The sequence below is a fragment of the Loxodonta africana genome, chromosome 5 (assembly GCF_030014295.1).
Source record: "Loxodonta africana isolate mLoxAfr1 chromosome 5, mLoxAfr1.hap2, whole genome shotgun sequence".
Lineage (NCBI taxonomy): Eukaryota > Metazoa > Chordata > Mammalia > Proboscidea > Elephantidae > Loxodonta > Loxodonta africana.
The window spans coordinates 26,345,044-26,364,264 of NC_087346.1; the positions used below are offsets into that span (position 1 = coordinate 26,345,044).

At 38.7% G+C, this 19,221-nt stretch overlaps 1 protein-coding gene and 1 pseudogene across 1 annotated transcript in view; both read right to left on the minus strand.

Annotated features, from left to right (window-relative positions):
* The window catches only part of LOC135231475 (rho GTPase-activating protein 20-like), a 48,297-nt gene extending 45,426 nt beyond the window's left edge, over positions 1 to 2,871 (minus strand). Inside the window, exon 1 of the mRNA XM_064286267.1 lies at positions 2,867 to 2,871. Coding sequence (XP_064142337.1) covers positions 2,867 to 2,871 — 5 coding nt within the window. The remainder of the gene's footprint in view (positions 1 to 2,866) is intronic.
* Positions 2,872 to 9,394: 6,523 nt separating this feature from the next.
* LOC135231417 (mitotic spindle assembly checkpoint protein MAD2A-like) lies at positions 9,395 to 18,941 on the minus strand (annotated as a pseudogene).
* Between the last annotated feature and the right edge of the window lie 280 nt (positions 18,942 to 19,221).

A 19,221-nucleotide genomic window follows, 5' to 3' on the forward strand; every position in this document is an offset into this window, starting at 1 on the left:
TTTCTCATGGTTTTGCTTTATGGCTCTCCACTGGAATTCACCAGGCATCAGCAGTTATAAATCTTCATTGTGGATCCAGTTCTTTTCCTCTCTCTGTGCTATTCTTCCTCCATGGGTCTGAATTGAGGCTTTAAGGTGGCAGTTTCTTTCATTTGAGGACTCCTCATTTAGGAATGAGACTTCATTATTTCCTTTGCCTCATGGTTAACCCCATATTTCCAAGACCACAGCCAAGACTATGACCCAAGCACCCCAACCCTCCCTCTAACTCCAACTTCCATTCATTTAGAGGCACCGAGCTGAACAGGCGAAAAGCACCTAATTAGTGCCTGGCACACAGTGGGTGATCAATGTACATGAATTTCCTTTTTCATCCTTGCAGCTGTGGACTGGACAGACAGTTCTTTACAGTGCTGTACTGGCTATTATGACTGTGAACACAGTGATCCACTAACTGTATGTTAGACATGAAATAGTTTGGACATTGCAGCCTCAATCCTCAAAACCGCTAACATCTGCATTTAGCAAAACTGCCATTTCAGAAGGAAACTCACATCCGTGTCTAGCCATCCACTGGCTATGTCCATATCTAGATCGTTTTGAAACATGTTTGAGATCTTTCCCTTGCATGGAAATGGAGTCTGGGTGGTCCAGCTTCCGCCTGAAGACCTATTCTGGCATAGATAACATGCAAAGACAATAAAGATCTTTCTCTGACAGAAGTTCTTTTGTGTAAATATGCTTGCGGAGCACAATGGTACAGATAAATGCAGATGAAAATGGACTTTGAACAAATAAATCAAACTGTATTACATTTCTCTAGCATCAAAATAGGTCAGATGGTCAGAGTACAAAAATAAGTGAAATGGTAACATAAAATGACTTGTGTAATCAGAGGGCCAATTCTGACATTTTTCTCTCTAGGCCTTTTCTAACAGTCTTGTTGCTAGGGCTACAATGTTTTTGCCAGATTGGAAGAGGACTTTCAACTCTAATAGAGATTAAGTCGCTTGCCTAACTAGATTTTTTTTCTTTTTTAAAAATAAGCATTAGTGAATACTTCCAACTTTGAAAGAATGGAAAGATCTCTAAAGATCTGTTCTTAGTAAGTATAACTAATAACATTTGAAATTTAGTAGACGAGTTTCATTCTATAGTTATTCCAACACAAACTTTTATCATGGTCACACTGAACAAAATAATGCGAAAAAGAATTTCATATATTTAATGAAAAATAAAATGTCAAATTAAGCCAAAAATTAATTCCTCAGAGATTTTAAGTAACTGAGGTTACTTAATGAACAAATCTTATTAGTTAGAAAATTACATTTCAAACCTGTTCACAAATTCATACCTGATTTAGGGTATAGGATTAAGTCCTCTGTCTTTTGGTTCCTTACATCCATTTGTCAAAGTCATCCGAGGATGGAATACCTAAAAACCCAGAAACCAAACCCACTGCTGTTGAGTTGATTCTGACTCATAGCGACCCTATAGGACAGAGCAGAAATGTCCGATAGAGTTGCCAAGGAGTGCCTGGCAGATTCGAACTGCCGACCTCTTGGTTAGCAGCCGTAGCACTCAACCACTATACCACTAGGGTTTGGAGAGTGTAAACATGAAGTAATCCAATAAAATAAGTTCAAAATTTGTAAAGCACACTAGAGGAACACCAATTTGTTCTAGAAACTCAGCTTCTAAAGGACATAAAAATTAAGAGCCATTGGGAAAAGCTGGGGAAACACTCTTTTTGATAGGCTTCTCAGGGAGTCAGAAGAGGATTTTCCTTGGCTGTGGACCAGTTACTTACCCATTGACCCCACAATTCCGCTTCTGACTAAAGCGTGACACATGCGCAAAGACACGCTCTTCAGCATTATTTTGGAAAAGCGAGAAAGTTAAGGTGACTTAAGTGCCATCAAGAGGGGATTCATTAAATAAATTAATGGAATACTACAGAACAGTCTTAGAAAGACCGATACATGCAAATTTATACCGAAAAAATATATTAATTGAAAATACCAAGTGGGAAATTACATCTTTTGTATGAACCTATTTATATGTATGTGTAAATATATAATACATAAACACTTCCATGTAGAAGCATGCATAAGAAACTGTTGTTATAGTTTGCTGCTGTGGAATCAACCCCCAAATCGTGGCAACCCCATGCACAATGGAAAGAAAGGCTGCTCGGTCCTGTGTCATCTCCATGATCAAGTTGTGGATCGGACTATCACTTTAATTCAGTGAAGAGAGAAAGGTAGAAGGTGAAATTTTAATTTTCACATTAAACTCCACTGTAATATTTGAATACTTTTTATCATAAAAATTGGAAATGTTTATTACAAAAATAGTTATATAATAAAAAGGTTAAAAGTACTAAATACTTCACTGTATAGTATTAAATGAAAAACGAAGCACAGGGAGAATATATTTAACAAGATCCAATAAAACATATTTATGTGTATTTGTGCCCATTCCAAAGAAAGATGATCCAACAGAATGTGAAAATTATCAAACAATATCATGAAAAACATGCAAGTAAAATTTTGCCAATGAAAATTAAAAAATGGCTGCAGCATTACATCAAAAAGGAACTGCCAGAAATTCAAGCCGGATTCAGAAGAGGGTGTGGAAACGGGGATGTCATTGCTGATGTCAGATGGATCTTGGCTGAAAGCAGTGAATGCCAGAAGGATGTTTACTTGTGTATTATTGACTATTCAAAGGTATTCGACCCTGTGGGTTCTAACTAATTATGGATAACATTGCAAAGAATGGAAATCCCAGAATAGTTAGTTGTGCTCATGAGGAACCTGTACATAGACCAAGAGGCAGTCGTTTGAACAGAGCAAGGGGATACCGCATGGTTTAAAATCAGGAAAGTTCTGCCTCAGGGGTGTATCTTTCACCACACCTATTCAAGCTCTATGCTGAGAAAATAATTCGAGAGGCTGGACTGTATGAAGAACATGGCCTCAGGACTGGAGGAAAACTCATCAACAACCTTTGATATGTGGATGATGCAAACTTGCCTGCAGAAAGCAAAGAGAACCTGAAGCATGCACTTACAAAGACCAAAGACTACAGCCTTCAGTATGGGTTACACCTTAACATAAAGAAAATACAAATCCTCGCAACTAGACCAATAAGCAGCATCATGATAAAGGGGCAAAAGATTGAAGTTGTCAAGGATTTCATTTCACTTGGATCCACAATCAACGCCCATGGAAGCAGCAGTCAAGAAATCAAATGACATATTGCATTGGGGAAATTTGCTGCAAAAGACCTCTTTATAGTGTTAAAAAACAAAGATGTCATTTTGAAGACTAAGGTGCACCTGACCCAAGCCATGTGCAGAAGCAGCTTGGGGGAGCGTCTGACCTCCTCAGACTCCACAAGTGGGAAGGGCTCCCAACATCAACAGTGCAAGGCTGATTCCTATGAGGTGGGGGTCAGAAATGCCTCCTTTCTCTGCCATCTTTACCAGTTCTGACACCAACCATTCCTCCCACAGCACTCTGTACTGGGTTTGATAAGTCACTGCAATGGCCACACAGAACTCACAGTCAATTTTCACAATTATTGGGGTTATTAGGGAAGTAACAGTTACAATTCAGGCTCAGAACAGTCAAGATACAGTTCTTGCATCAGGATAGCCTCTTCCTAGCTGTACTCACAGGCACACCTGTCCTGGGCCCTCAGTCTCTGCCCAAAGGCACTCAACTTGCTCACTTCATGGGCCAGAAAGCTCACTATGCTGTCTCCTGCTGCCGGGGTCTCTGCTGCTGGGTATCTCCTTCCTTAGTAGTAGGCTCCTCTTCACTGTTCTGAAATTGGGTCTTTTAAGGCAAAACTGATGAGCCCACTTGGTAGGGCACAACTACCCTATCACACAATCACCTGGCTGGGAGTCACAAGACCATGGCTAGAAAGGCCATACACAAAAGTAACTAATTGTTCCACACCATGTCTTTTTTATGGTCTCTTCAGTTGTCTCATATACATGAGAAAGCTGGACAGTGAATAGGGAAGACCAGAGAAGAATTGATGCCTTTGAATTATGGTGTTGGTGAAGAATATTGAATATACCATGGACTGCCAGAGAATGAACAAACCTGTCTTGGAAGAAGTATGGCCAGACTTTGTCTTATATACTTTGGACATGTTATCAGGAGGGACTAGTCTCTGGAGAAGGACATTGTGCTTGGTAAAGTAGTGGGTTAGTGAAAGAGAGGAAGACTCTCAACGAGATGGGCTGACACAGTAGCTACAACAGTGGGCTCAAACCTAGCAAACATGGGAGGATGGCACAGGATCAGGCAGTGTTTTGTTCTGGATGGCACCCGGGAACAACAACATATACATATATATATGTTGTTCTTGTTATTAGGTGCTGTGGAGTCGGTTCTGACTCATAGCAACCGTGTGTACCACAGAACGAAACACTGCCGGTCCTGCACCATCCTCACAAGCATTGTTATACATGATCCCATTGTTGCAGCCACTGTCTCAATCCATCTTGTTGAGAGTCTTCCTCCTTTTCACTGACCCTCTACTTTACCACGCAGGATGTCCTTCTCCAAGTCTGATCCCTCCTGACAACATGTCCAAAATACGTAAGATGCAGTCTCACCATCCTTCCTTCTAAGGAGCATTCTGGTTGTACTTCTTCCAAGATAGATTGGTATGTGTGTGTATGTGTGTGTATGTGTGTGTGTATATATATATATATATATATATATGTATATATATGTATATATATGTATACATACACACATACACCTGTATTATATGCTTAGTATATATATATATTTCTATAGAAAAATGTTTTAAAGACTATGCTAAGCCATTAAAAGTGATTACTTTTTCATTTATACACTATTATTTAAAATTTTACAGTATTTATTATACAAGTGATTACTTTTCATTTATACACTATTATTTAAAATTCTACAGTATTTATTATACATTTAATAAAAGCAATATATAAATATTTGAACATATGTCTGTAAAAAATTTCAGTTAATAGAAAAGCAGACATTACTTAAACATAAACACAGCCTAAATAATACAAGGCCAGAGAGTCCTATCAAAATAAAAGTTCTCTGTTACTCTGGAGGCCGATGTATGATATACATAAATGAGTAACAATAAAGATTAGATGCTGACAACAACAAAAAAATGTTTATAACAAAGCACTTTTAATTAGAATGACTACCAGCAGAAAAAAAAACAAGAAAGAAGATACAGACCCATCTCATGAGATAAGTAAAAATTTATTTGGATTTAAATACACTTATTTGGACTAAATTTTCTCTTAAAAATAGCACTTTCTTTAAAATAAATGATACTTTTTTAAAAACAGAACTACTCTGAATAAACCTAGAAATCAACAAAATTTTTAAGTGAAATAAAAAGTATTTGGCAATGCAGAATGTATGAAAAACCACTTCAAGTATGAGAGCAACAGTGTGTTTGAGTCTATTTATATTCCAATAACAGCAATGTCAACCTGTATCCGAAAGAGAAAATTGATAACTGTTACTGAATATTCTCACATAAATGTATTAGGAAATTTAACTTTATTGGAAATTAGATTTGTCAGAGGAGCAAGGAGTCCTATCACTCAGTTTGTACTACCTGTCCTATTCCCAACTGACTGAACTCACGGATGATTCACCTACTTATCTTTTATTCCAGTGGAAAGGTCTACCAGTTGTAAATCTACCCTCTTTATTATGACTGTCCTTTATGGATTCACAGTATCCTTGAGGTGGGAGGAAACTCACAAGTCATTTAATTCAAGCTTCCATCAAAAAAGGAAAGTGTACAACCTCCTTATGATATGTATGAACATTTTCAGGAAGAGAAAGAGAGCTCAGAATTAAATATTGGCAATTACCACTGTTCCCCAACACTCATTGCTATAAAATTCTACTTTATAACTGAGCAAATAAATCTAGTATAGTTTCCAGTCAGTTCTGGTTCTGTCCTAGAATGCCAAAGAAAATGAATCCTATCCTTGCCCAACATGATCATCACTACACTTGACAGTAACTACAGTCACCACCCATCTGCCAGTTGAAGACTGCATGTTACTATGATACTGAACAGTTTTCATTGGAGCTTCCAGAGTCAGACCAAGTAGGAAGAAAGGTCTGTGATCTACTTCCAAAAATCAACCAAGGAGAACCCCATGGATTACAATGATCAGATTTACATTTGATCGTGAGGAAATGGCACAGACCAGGTGGCATTTCATTCCATCGTGTATAGGGTCACCATGAGTCGGAAGCCAATGGCAGCTAACAACAAGAATCACACTATCCACGCTTATACCTTAAGTCTTCAATTTTACAGGTATTACCAGTTAATGTTTTGCATGTGGCAGTTCTTCCAAACTCCTCATCAGCCCTGCTACCTTTTCTGCACATGTTCTAATAGTCAATGTTCTCTAAAAATGTAGGACCTCCTACAGTCAAATGCACAGACTAAAAAACCATACTAACATTACAAAATATAGGATAGCCAAGATTGTCCAAACAACTCCCAGCTATATGAAAAAGTAACAGAGTCTGCTCTGTCTAAACATTGGTGTGTTGTAGTACTCAGTCTTCAGCATTTGTCTCTTTGCTGTTTTTTCCTGCAGGTGAGTTTATCTCTAGCTCCTCAGTTTTTGAACCCCAAACTCATTAAATATTCAACTGTCCACTTGACATACATCTCCTTTCAACTTCAATCAAAAATTTTATTCAAAACAGAATACTTGTTTCTTCCCTCCAGTATGCCCAGACCAAGTGTTCTCTGTTGATGATACCACCATTCACCTGATTGCCACGCCAAAAATTTAGGTGGCATCTTTGATTCCTCTTTCTCATACCCACATCCCATCCATCAGTAAGGGCTATCAGCAGCCTCTCCTAACCACCTCCACCATTACTACACTCATCCAAACATTCACTGTCTCTCTCCTTGACAGCTTCAATAGGTTCCTAACTAGTCTCCATGCTTCCATAGTTGCCCATGCTTGGGGGGAGAGGAGGAAGTTGGTAACAGAGTAGAATGTGAGTGGGTCTGGAAGACAGGCTTACCTGATTTTGAATTCCAGCACCACCATTTATTTAAAGAAAGGCCTTGGTAAGTACCTTGAATTCTCTGAGCCTCCATTTCCTAAAAGGTGAATCAGTACTTTTAAAAAGTAACTCAAATTGTTCTTGTGAGAATTAAATAATTCACATAAAGTGCCTAGCAAATAATAGATGCTAAATGTGTTTTTCCAATGTCTTCATATTTCTATAATTTTCAAATTATCTCGATGCTAACCTCTAATGTATAGAGTTCAATATTATAATCAAAAAAGTAAAAAAAAAAATTCATCTTAATATGAACATCACAGCATTAGTGGCATCTGGTGGAAAATATAAAAGTTACAACGTAGCATTACTACAGATATTCAGATTTTTCATGTTTAGTAATTAAAATAAATTTTAGATACTAAGCAACCAAATGAAAACTAAAAAAATGACCAAACCCATTGCTATCGAGCCAATTTCGACTCATAGAGGCCCTACAAGACAGAGTAGAACTACCCCAGAGGATTTCCAAGGAGAACTTACTTGGTAGATTTGAACTGCCGACCTTTTGGTGAACAGCTGAACTTTTAACCACTACGACACCAGGGTTTCCAAATGAAAACATAAAGGTGAAGAAAAAAATGTCTATGAGGATATCTTATTGTGCTAATATTTTATGGGTGGTCTATATTCTAAAAATATATGCGAGGTTAATAAACATAAGAAACTTTAAAAAACAAACCAAACCCATTGCCATCCGGGTTCTGACTCATAGCGACCCTAGAGGGCAGGGTACAACTGCCCCATAGAGTTTCCAAGGAGCACCTGGTGGATTCAAACTTCTGGTCAGCAGCCGTAGCTCTTAACTACTATGCCACCAGGGTTTCCATAAGAAACTTAGGTACACTCTAATAATAAAAAGAATAAACATTTATCAAGCGTTCGACTTCAGTGAAAAGAAGATATAGAGATATGTAGATATAGAGCAGTTACGCTGTGCTGAGTCTCTTTTTACACAATTGTATGGCATAGAATTCCCATTCTTTGCATTCTTACATACTGTGGACATGTTGTCAGGAGGGATAGACCCTGGAGAAGGACACCATGCATGGCAGAGTACAGGGTCAGTGGAAAAGAGGAAGACCCTTAAGGAGGTGGATTGACACAGTGGCTGCAACAATGAGCTCAAGCATAACAACGATTGTAAAGATGGCTCAGGACTGGGCAGTGTTTCATTCTGTTATTCATAGGGTCGCTATGAGTTGGAACCGACTTGTTGGCACCTAACAACAACCACAACATGGCATAGAAGTCACTTCCCAAGTTTTCATATCAAAATTTACTATGGGGTGTCCTGGGCAACAAATACCTTGAAGAATTTTGTCCTTGATTTGTGCTTCAGAGAATATGGAATTAAGATAAAACCGGGAGACTTGCCATATGATTTCAGATGCTAAGGATGAAGATAACAAATGATATTGTTTTACATGTGAGCCTTAAATAAATGTCACAAAATGGAATCCTGAGAAGTAGGGAGGGGTTTTAATATTTGTGACCAAAGAAGAAACTATGATCTACTACAGGCAAATGACAACCATTGGGCCAAATCCTGCCCATCACTTGGTTTTTGTGATTGGAACACAGCCAGGATCATTTCTTTATGTATTGTCTACATGTGCTTTTGAGATACAATGGCAAACTTGACTAGGTGCAACAGAAACCAGACGCCTACATAGCCTGAACTATTTACTATCTTTACAGAAAAAGTCTGTCAACCCCTGATTTATCAGATGGCTTTCATGTTTCCCCTCCCTCATCTCCATGTATCATCCCCTGCCCATTGATATTTGGCTTGGCCATGAGTCTTGCTTTCATTAGCGGAATGTGGGAAAAACATCAGTGTGAAGGTTCTGAAGTCAAGCCTTAACAGTCTTACCTAGTCACTGCCCCTCTGATGGTAGAATGAGGTATGTGGAACACAACAACTTCAGCTAACCTGTTGACTTGTGAGAATAAGAGCTTACTGATACCCCATGGCTCTTTACCATGCAGCAAAAGCCACCTAATACGTGAGATTGTTATACTTTTGCTTGGACATTCCCACGAAGGCTTGTCTTCTCAGACTGAAGACACTAGAAGGATCCTGGAGGCCAGGTATAGCTCAGTCCCTTCTGGGCTCTATTTCAGACTTTGATGGGCTCAACAGGAACATGTTTTCATTCCTCTACCTATGGTAAGCAAAACAGAATCAGGGTCTAGGCCAGGTCTAGAGGCCCACCGGACTCTTGGAATCTTCATGTCTCTGTTTAAAATGGTGTAGAAACCTGTCACAAATCTTAGAGCTGTTTGCTTTAAATGTCTTCCCCTAAGGTACGCCTAAAGGTGCAGAAACAGGTTGGGACAAGTCCAGTTGGAGTCATAGACCGAAGCTGTTTTCTCATCTCCCTTTAACAATAAAGCTCGTAGCTTGACTCCTATTCAATTCCAACATGTTTATTTCTTAACTGATACATAGCCTGGTCTTTAGAACCCTACAACAGTAAACAGTGTCATGCAAATGTAAAATCGGAAAATTTAAATCTGTTAACAGTTATTAGCTGAGATGAAGTGACTGAAGTATATGCTGAACCTTTGAAAATGTGATTTCAGTTTTACATTCTTAATTCTCAAACTGAAAGACAAACAAAGCTTTCCATTGACATTGTTCTTGAATCCATCAAGCAAGGTCATTTGGGGAAAGGTCTATTTATTACATAGAGATAGAGAATCCACAGTTGCTGTCACTGAGGACTCTAAAGCTGCCCTACTTCTCAGGTTTTCAGCCTTTGATTCCTTATGTGGTTAACATTCTTCCATTAAACCTTCCCTAAACTAGCTTTTATTTTCAAAACAAGAGCTTACCTGATGCAGAATTGGTACGACAGAGTTGCAGCTATAGACCACAGGACAGAAGCTCCTATCATTAAAACTATTTTGATTGAGAAACATTAAAATTCACAGCATTCATTTCTGGAGATGTCTCTTAAAGGAGAAAGAAGTCAGTGCTATACTAAATCACAAATTAAAACAAAATCATTTAATTCGCCAAATAAAGACATGAATGCCTGAAATTTTGGTGTGATCAGTAATATGTGAGCTCCTTTGGGGAAGAACCACATCTTATTTACCATTTCCATTGTTTACTACATAGGCATTCAATGCTTCTTGAAGGCTAAATAGTCCTTGCTTTCTTTAAAGATTTTCAAACATATTTCCTAAAAATACAACCAGAATTTTCATTTCTCCTTATTTATTCCAATGTTCTATTTCTGTTTTCCTTCTCAACCTATATTTCAAATGTTGGAGGTTATGAACTATCCAAGAATTCAAAGGAATGCTTTAATTTTAATACTGTCCACTTTGTGTTACACTGTATGTTGTTTGGAAACCTAGAGACTTTTGATTATACATAATTCAAAATCACTTCCATTTCTGCACTATTACTTTTCTTATTCAAGAAAAGACTTGTGGGTAACCCTTTCTAGCCACCTGGGCCTCATTTAGGTAGCTTCAACAGCTCCTTAGGGTATGGGCTTTCTTAAGAGCATTCACTATAACCACCATCAAAGAGTAGCATCTATTTGCCAAGCACTGAGATGAAGGAATATAAGACAATGCACTTCGTTCTTAAAAAGTATGCAATTGGATCAAAAAGATATGATTCATCAAGTGAAGTAATGAAGACAAAGAAATACATAATTAAATGACATGTGTGGCTACTTTATGGTCCTCTGCAAGGTATTTTCCTTTGCCTCCTAAGATTTTAAGCTTTGGAAAGGCCAGAACGTTGTTTCATTCATCCTGACACTTGCAACATAGTATTTTTGCACATTAATAGACGCTCAACATGTAATTTTTGAATAAATGAATACAGGCTATGTGTATTCACTGAAAAGTGAAAGTTAAATTAGAACAGTGTCCAATGGACATTGTAGCTACGTAATAAATTCACTTACTACAAAAGAGATGAGATTCAGAATAGATTATAAAAGATTTCTTTGAAGTTCGCAATAAATTGACCTTGGAAAAATAGGTGAGAACTAGATAGAACACACCTGATGATAGTATTAATGTAGGCACAGGGATAAGCAAGCTGTGTAAGTATACAAAGATAACGAACTTGAGAGTAAAAAAAAGGCCGTATTAAGGATACAGTGAGAAATCTTACACATAAGTCAAGAAGGTAAGGCTAAGAGTGTAGAAAGGCACTTTCTTGTTATTGTTAGTTGCCCTCGAGTTGATTTTGCCTCATGGCAACCCATCGTACACACAGTAGAACCGCTCCATATTTTTCAAGGCTCTGAAATTTTGAAAGCAGATTGCCAGGCCTTATTTCCGAGTTGCCTGTAGGTTGAGTTTGAACCACCAAACTTTTCATTACTAGTCCAGTGCTTAATTTTTTGCGCCACCCAGGGACTCCTAAAGGTACTATAATCCAACATTCGCTAAACCGAACTAATTCCAAAAAGCATATCTCTTGTTATACAAACAATCAACATTTATTTTAAGTCGATTATTATGAGATTAAAGTGGTATAACCAAACACAATAGATTCAAGGTACCTCAAGATTTCCTCGTCTTTGTATGCTTTGGACCTATAGCCTAGGTGACACAAAAAAATCCTGTGCAATACTGAACCCATCCCACCTACCATTTAACACCAGTATCAAAACATTTTAAGACAAATTTAAAACATACAAATTTAACTTTATTTCACCATTGTCATTAAAAGCTTGACTTTATCAAACGTAAAAGGACATTTTCAAAGAGTTCTCTATCACAGGAAATTAAACAGTAGAAACATTCAAAGCTTCATAGGTAAAGTTATATAAAGTCAAATAATTGGAAATGTTTTCAACATGGGAACTCTAGATCTAAAAAAATGCTGGACGGACCTCAATATTTCTTGACTTATGGATTATATTAGTTATTTTCAGGATCTAAACAAAGATTCTGAATAGTCAGACTATTTTTGGAATAATTTACAATTAAATATCACCCTACCTACATTCTGACTCAAGCTACTTGACCAAAATGTCTGATTTAGCAAGTTATTTAGCTTTATACTGAAAGTTTTTCCAACTACCGTTGCCACCTTCAAAAGAACTGACATTAGAACTACATGCAAGATGCTTTTGTGCTCATCTATTTAGCCAAATACATTCATGAGGGGATAATGCCATCATCTCCCCAAATGGATGATGTCAACTCCATGGAACATTAAACAGGTACAAAAAATGGATGATGCACACTTCAGTAGGGTAAAATGTTGTTTCCCCACCTAAAAATCCACCAGCAAAATAAAACATATCAACTTGTAGTTGACTTCCTTTTAGGAAAACACCTTTGAGAATTGCAAGCACATTATTTTTCTCAGCTCATCCCTCAGTCATTGACAGGAGTTTTGGAGGCCACCATGCTATTTACTTTGTGGATTGTAGTAGTGAATGAACGAAGACGGACTTCCTCAGAACTGATAATGAACTGTAGTCCTGATTCTTCCCATTTCTCAGGTACAACCAAATCTTTATCTGTGTAAATCAGCAGATCAAATGAACCTAAATTGGGGATAAAAATACATTAAAGTACACCATGTTTTCAAATGTAAAACAACCTTCCCTGTCTCTCTCACCTTTTGAACCACCCATAGCGTTCAGACAGGATAGCTTGGCCTCTAATCATTAGATAGTATCTTTTCCTCAATAAAAATAAATTTTAATACAGAAAATACTGCAACCTCCTATCATATCTTATGAAAACTATAGGACTTTTTTTTTTAAACAGAAAATCATCAAAAATATTATAAGTGTATCATCACATGGGAAAAAAAGGAATGTAATCAATGTAATCCACAGGAGAGGTAACATCTTGGTTTGTTCACTGTTATGTTTCAGTACCCAGACCACTCCCTGGCATATAATAGGCATTCAGTAAATATCTGAAAATGAAAGAATAACTAAGTTTGAAGAGCAAAACACAATTTTACACCTAAAATCTTAACACATAGAAAATAGCAAAAGGAATTACACCAGAACGGGTATTGTAAAAGTTTTCTTTTTTTTTCCCTGCAATACCCCAATCTTTACTTTTTGCTTTACAATGCTTTGTCCCCCGTTTATATCACATGATACTGACAATTAACAAAAAACTGAATAAAGGGTGATTCTTGAACAGTAGTTTAGCCTTTTCCCCATTACAACTTTAAATGAATGAGGAGCTGTGTAAATACTCACAGGAAACTTCCAACAGCGGCAGAAATGTTACTGTAGCCGTGATCTGTTGATCACTGAACGGATCTCATCTTGGATAGTTTTCTGAGACTTTGGTCTGGCTGCACTAGGAAGAAACCAAATCTATTCATGTATTTCAGGTTTCAACAAGTTATTTAAAACTTTCTCAGTAACCAAGAGTATTTACCTGCTTAAGTGCTTCTGAAATCAAATGCGTAATGCAATAAGAAGAGTTTAAAAAATAATGAATAAAAGTATCTTAGGACCTACAGCTAGTAGGCATAATTTTAATATCCTTATTTATTTCATTTATCCTTTCAGTCATCTATTAAGATCAGCATCATATCATTTATTATCACATGACTAGAAAATTTGCCAACCTCTTTAAGTTAGGAAAAGTTCAGCATCTCTTAAAAAAACAGGAAGGATCAAAAATATTTAATCAGCAATATCATTTTGGATTTTAGAAATGCCTAAAGTCTAACTCCCAAGTGCCTCAAATAAAATGTTAAAGTTGTATGTCAAATTATTTTTATCATCTAAAAATTTCCTGATCTAAGCTAAAGGCTTCAGGAGCAAAGTACATTTCATTATGAGACACAACTACGGTTATGAGTTGGCAGATAAGCACGTCCCGGACAATGCTAGACATCACCAGAGAATGATCGGCATTTCTATCCAGGAGTCTTCAGCCCTCAGTCACTTATGACGTTTAGGTCATGAACATGTCTTACCAAGTTCGTGACATTAAAGGAAACAAAGCAGAGTCACATCTTTAGCTGGGGGAGAGTCTAAGAAAACCCCTTAGATATAGGTACATTCCTGAAATGCCCCATCTAGTGTGTCTTGTAGAGTTCTGAATAGAGCACCATAAACATTAAAATTTAGAACTCGATGCTATGAACTAAGGCATTAGCTTAGAGAATACCATCTACACAAATCCATGATGCGCTCAACTGAGCACAATTCTTTTCCACAGGAGATTGAAGATTAAATTAAACTGACAGAAACACTTTATGCAATTTACTTTACATGAAACTAGTTCAATACATTTAGAACTCATTTCGTAATGAAAACAAGTTTTTGGAAAAGGCTTATCAGAGCAAAAATCATTTCTTACTTACCCGTCATCTTTTGCAGTCTTGTCACACTCAATATCAAACTGCCATCTTTCAAGGACCGTACTGCTTTCAATATTTGAGATGACTACCACCAGTTTCTGAACAGAACATTTGTATAACCATTCTGCAACACAAAACAAGGCATCTTTTTTGGTCCACTGCATTGCAAAGCAACTCTTACCTTCTCAGGTCTCTCGTCCTACCCTCGGCCAATTCCTACCACTGGTATTTTGTACCCCCTCCCTCCTGCTCAGAAAACTTATCACATCAATAATCTAGCTCCTCTTTTGAAATTCTCAGTATTTCTACAAAGTACAGTACTCGCTGCTGAGGATACAGTGAGCAAGAGAGATTTTCATCCACAACCAACGTAGGAGTGTAGGAGATGGGAACTGATTTAATCACCACACCAACAAATGTGAAATTACAACTGCAGTGACTGCTGTGAAGGATAAATGGTACACTGAAGAGCATTTAAATAGGAAAAACTGGCCCAATCAGGGAGGACAGGGAAGGCTTCAGCTTAGCTCTGAGGGGCAAACAGTATTAAATATGCACAAGGAAAGGGAAGAAGGTACAGGCCTTAAGTACTTGAGGGTGACAGCAGGTGACTATAGGACTGAAAGAAAGCCAGTACAACTGCAGGAAAAATAAACAGGAGCCAGACCATACAAGGCCAGGTGGGCCAAATGAAATTGTATCTCAAAAACCAGGGAAGTCATCACTGTGTTTGAAATAGGACGTGATATAATCAGATTTACATTTCAAAACTATCACTTTGAAAATGGGTTACAGGGGATCTAGACATTAGTGTAGATCCCTTACTCCCTTACCAAAAGGTGGTTTAACAAAAGGTTGGCAGTTCAAATTCAGCAGCTGCTCCTTGGAAACTTATGGGGCAGTTCTAGTCTGTCCTATAGGGTCAGTATGAGTTGGAATCGATTCAACGGCAACGGGTTTGGATTTTTGGTTTTTAGACACTAATTCGTTCATTTAGTAGTTTAAGCAAGATGAGATCATTAAAGCATGTAGGAGGTATATTGGTAGAAATGCAGAAGTAGACAGATTCAAGGGATTTCATGGTGAAATTTATCAAAACTTACTGGATTAGCCCCCATAGCTAACAAGTCAGGAATACCTCCCAAGTTTCTGGCTTGTATGGCCGGTTGGATGGTTGAGCCATTCACTGCTAGGAAAGTGAGTTGAAAGTGGAGCACTTTTGGAGATAATCTTAAATTCAGTTTTCAACATGATGAGTCGGAAGTATCTCCGGGATAGTTACGTAAGAAAGCCATTGGGTATATAAGTTTGGAGTTAGGAGAGATTTGGGTTAGATATAAAAAGTCAACTACACAAAGTTTATCAGAACATGTCAGAGATCATCTAGAGAGATTATAAAGTGAGAGGAGGGCCTCAGATTGAGCTCTGAGGTAACTTTGAAAACTGATATAGCATATACAGGAGTCAGCAAAGTTTTCCGTCAAGAAACAGAAAAACATTTAGTAATCAGTAAATATTTCAGATTATGTGGGCCACCGAGGTGTCTGTTCTGTTTGCAAGCAGTACAAAAACAGACCACCAGCTGGACTCCTGGCATATATCAACAACTTGCCATCAAAGGTTTAGCTCTTAAAAGGAGAATGGGTGGTCATTTGAAGGGGATTTCGGGTAGGCAGCAATTTTTCTTCTTTGACAATTGGAGACATGATGTCATTGGGAAGAATCCCAATCAAAACAGAAATAAAAAATAGGAGAAAAAGTAGTGTAAAGTCCCTGAGGACACTAGAAGCAACGGGACTCAAAACAGATAAACAATTTGCCTCAAAGAATAACTCCTCAATTTTAATAAATACAAAAGAGGGAACAAGCTAAATAGGAAGTCCAGATACATTTGAGGTGGAATTTCATTTGAGTGGTCTTGAAACAGATAATCCAATGAACCAGCGGCTTAGGCAATGCTTGCTTCTCCATCAAATTGAGATGAAGACACAGACCTATACATACAGATCTGTGGAGGTTCTAGGCCAATTCACCTGGGTGTAGCTCTATGAACGGCTACGGGAGATTTAGCCCTAACCCTCTGACCCATAACTTTGGATGCAACTTTGGGAGAGCGAGGTTACTCCTAATGACATGCTTCCTGCTTACACCTGAGACTGCTATCTACTACCACACCCCCAACAGTCGCCCAATCTTGCTATTCTGATAGCACTGACCTACTAAAGCATAAGTTCTTTGAGGCTGAGAAACTCTGTACTCCTATCTTCCTTTCCTTGCCTTTTCACCATTGCTTGAGATCCTTCCATGCAGACCTGCACAAGTATGTAGGGATTTTACTCATGCAGATATTAATGGCAGGGAAGTGTTACTAGCTTATCTAGAGGATAACGTAGCTTCATAGTGGTATCAAGCTAACGAACGTCAGATGGCCATTATCAGAACGGCATATTAAAACAGAAAAGGTATAAAATAAAATAAAAACTAAAAAATGAAGCTACAACATGAAAAAATTCTGAAACAACAATACAAAAAACAATTTTTGAATTTAAAAATTCAAAAGAAAAAGGATGGCCACTGCTAAAAGACAAACTAGTATTTTGGAAGAACAATTGGGGAGAAACGGAAGTCGAAACATGAAAGGGAAACTATCAGAAATTCTAGAAGGAAAAAAATACATGGAGAACAGTACTGGTACAACAGGTAATAAAGCAATTTCTTGAGCGAAAGAAAGAATTGAGGGTTCAGGTAAAAGAGACTCAGTCACAGGCAGATTAAAAAGAAAGATATAAGGAAAAAGCTAAAAAATGGGTGTTCTGTTACTTAGGATTTTTTTTTTTTTTTAAGTTTAGTCCCAGAAACCCAAGTTTAGTATTTTAGTATTTTATTTTCCTTGATGTTTCTCTAACACTAACTTTAAAATCTCAGCGGCTACAGAGAAAGCATCATTTTAGGAATGTATAGTAGTCGTTTTCTCAAACACTATTATAATTACGTTAAGTTCTAACTTGTACCATTTGTCCATATGAACTTTTGAATTACAGCAAAAATCATTCTAAGAGAGTTGATGGAGACATTTATCAAGTCATATCATATTCCTAACATCAAAATACTCAGCCACCTCAGAATGTGGTGGAAAAGGATTTAATTTATACACTCTGTGCTTTCTCCCAATTGAAAACCACTGTATATTTCAGAAGGCAGTGTGTTTCACACTTCTATATAGGAAGCTGAAAAACGACCAAGATGACAGGCAATGTGGATACAAAAATGGCTGCAAAACTCAAAGTGTTTTCAATTATTAAATACCTTTTAGTTGATCCACCACATTATTTAGGTATTTGATGAGTTCAGGATCAGCAGTCACAAGCAAGGTGAGTCCATATGTTTGCACTCAGGTAAAGGTTTCAGATGGATATATGCCACACTGATATAAAATGAGGTTAATGTCAAATGCTGAAAGCAAAAGAAACATTAAAGTCATTATCATTTGTAGCTACAGAAAATAAACCATATTTAGACGGAAAAAATTATTTTTTTATTTTTTTTTTATGTGGTGGGTTATGGTTTCATTAATGGTGTAAAACTGTAAATGCTGAAACACAGGTTTGCTTGTCTTACTCAAGGCAGAGTACGTCTGCACAAAGTGGCATTAAAGGTCCATAAAATCTTGCTTCTGGGTAAAAGAAAGCAATATATGCGTTCACGTGGCAATAAAGAACAAATTAAACCCCAAAATGCATTAACCCACCACTGCCACATTTCGTCTCATTGTAATCCAAGACTAAATTCAGATTACAGGATTAGAAGATACAAAACAGGCTTGGACCGACTGGTCAACTGCTCGAGACAAGCTTCTCCTCTTTTTCCTCCTTTTCTCCCCTCATGTCCTGCCGGGCTCTAGTAGAAGTCGTGCACACAGCTGGCCTGGTCGGGGACAATGCTATCCAGACAAAGTCTCATGAACCGTGCCCTGCCTCAGAACCAACGCCGGGCAGGGGCTGGGTCAAAACACACACTGGGTCTCCGCTCAGCCGTACCAGGTCTCAGGGGGCTGCGGAGTCCGACCAAAGAACCGCTCAAGGTGAAGCCGCTGAACCGGAGGCGGCCCCCGCAGCGCCCAGCCCTCTCCTCCACCATTAGCAACGCGTCCCGAGCTAGGCGCCGGCATCCGCCTCTCCGCCGATTCCTCGGGGCCGGCAGACGGCGCGGGGCTGCGAGGGCTCGGATTCAGGGCCGCTCCAGCCCATCCCGGCTCCCCGCCTCCGAGGCCGAGCCGGGGGCCTACGTGACGGCCTGGGCTCGGTTCTCCCCAACCCTGGCCCGCACCAGGACTTACAGAACTCGGCCACGATTTCGGCGCTTCCGCGGAGCGTAACACCCTGCTCCCGGCTGAGCTGCAGCGCCATGGCTCGGCCCACAGACGAAGGCGCGGCTTACACGGGGCAAACACCGACTGCCACGGATCCCGCAGCGCTTCCCCGCCATTCGTTTCAAACGTTACGTAGCAGCCCGTCGTCCTGCCCTTCGCGCAGACGCGGTGAATTTCCTGGTCCCGCCTACGCAGCGGCGCCCTGGCCTTCCTCTCCGCCCTCCCTCCCTCGCCCTGGCCGGAGCTGGGTAAATGCGCAGGCGCGGTCAGTAGACCTGGCCTTGCTACTCAGGGTTCAGTTATGTGTGTGGGTTTTTGCTCCTTGGGTGATAGAGTCTCCTCGTGATAGAGTCGATGGGGCAGAGTGGAGAAGATGGGCAATT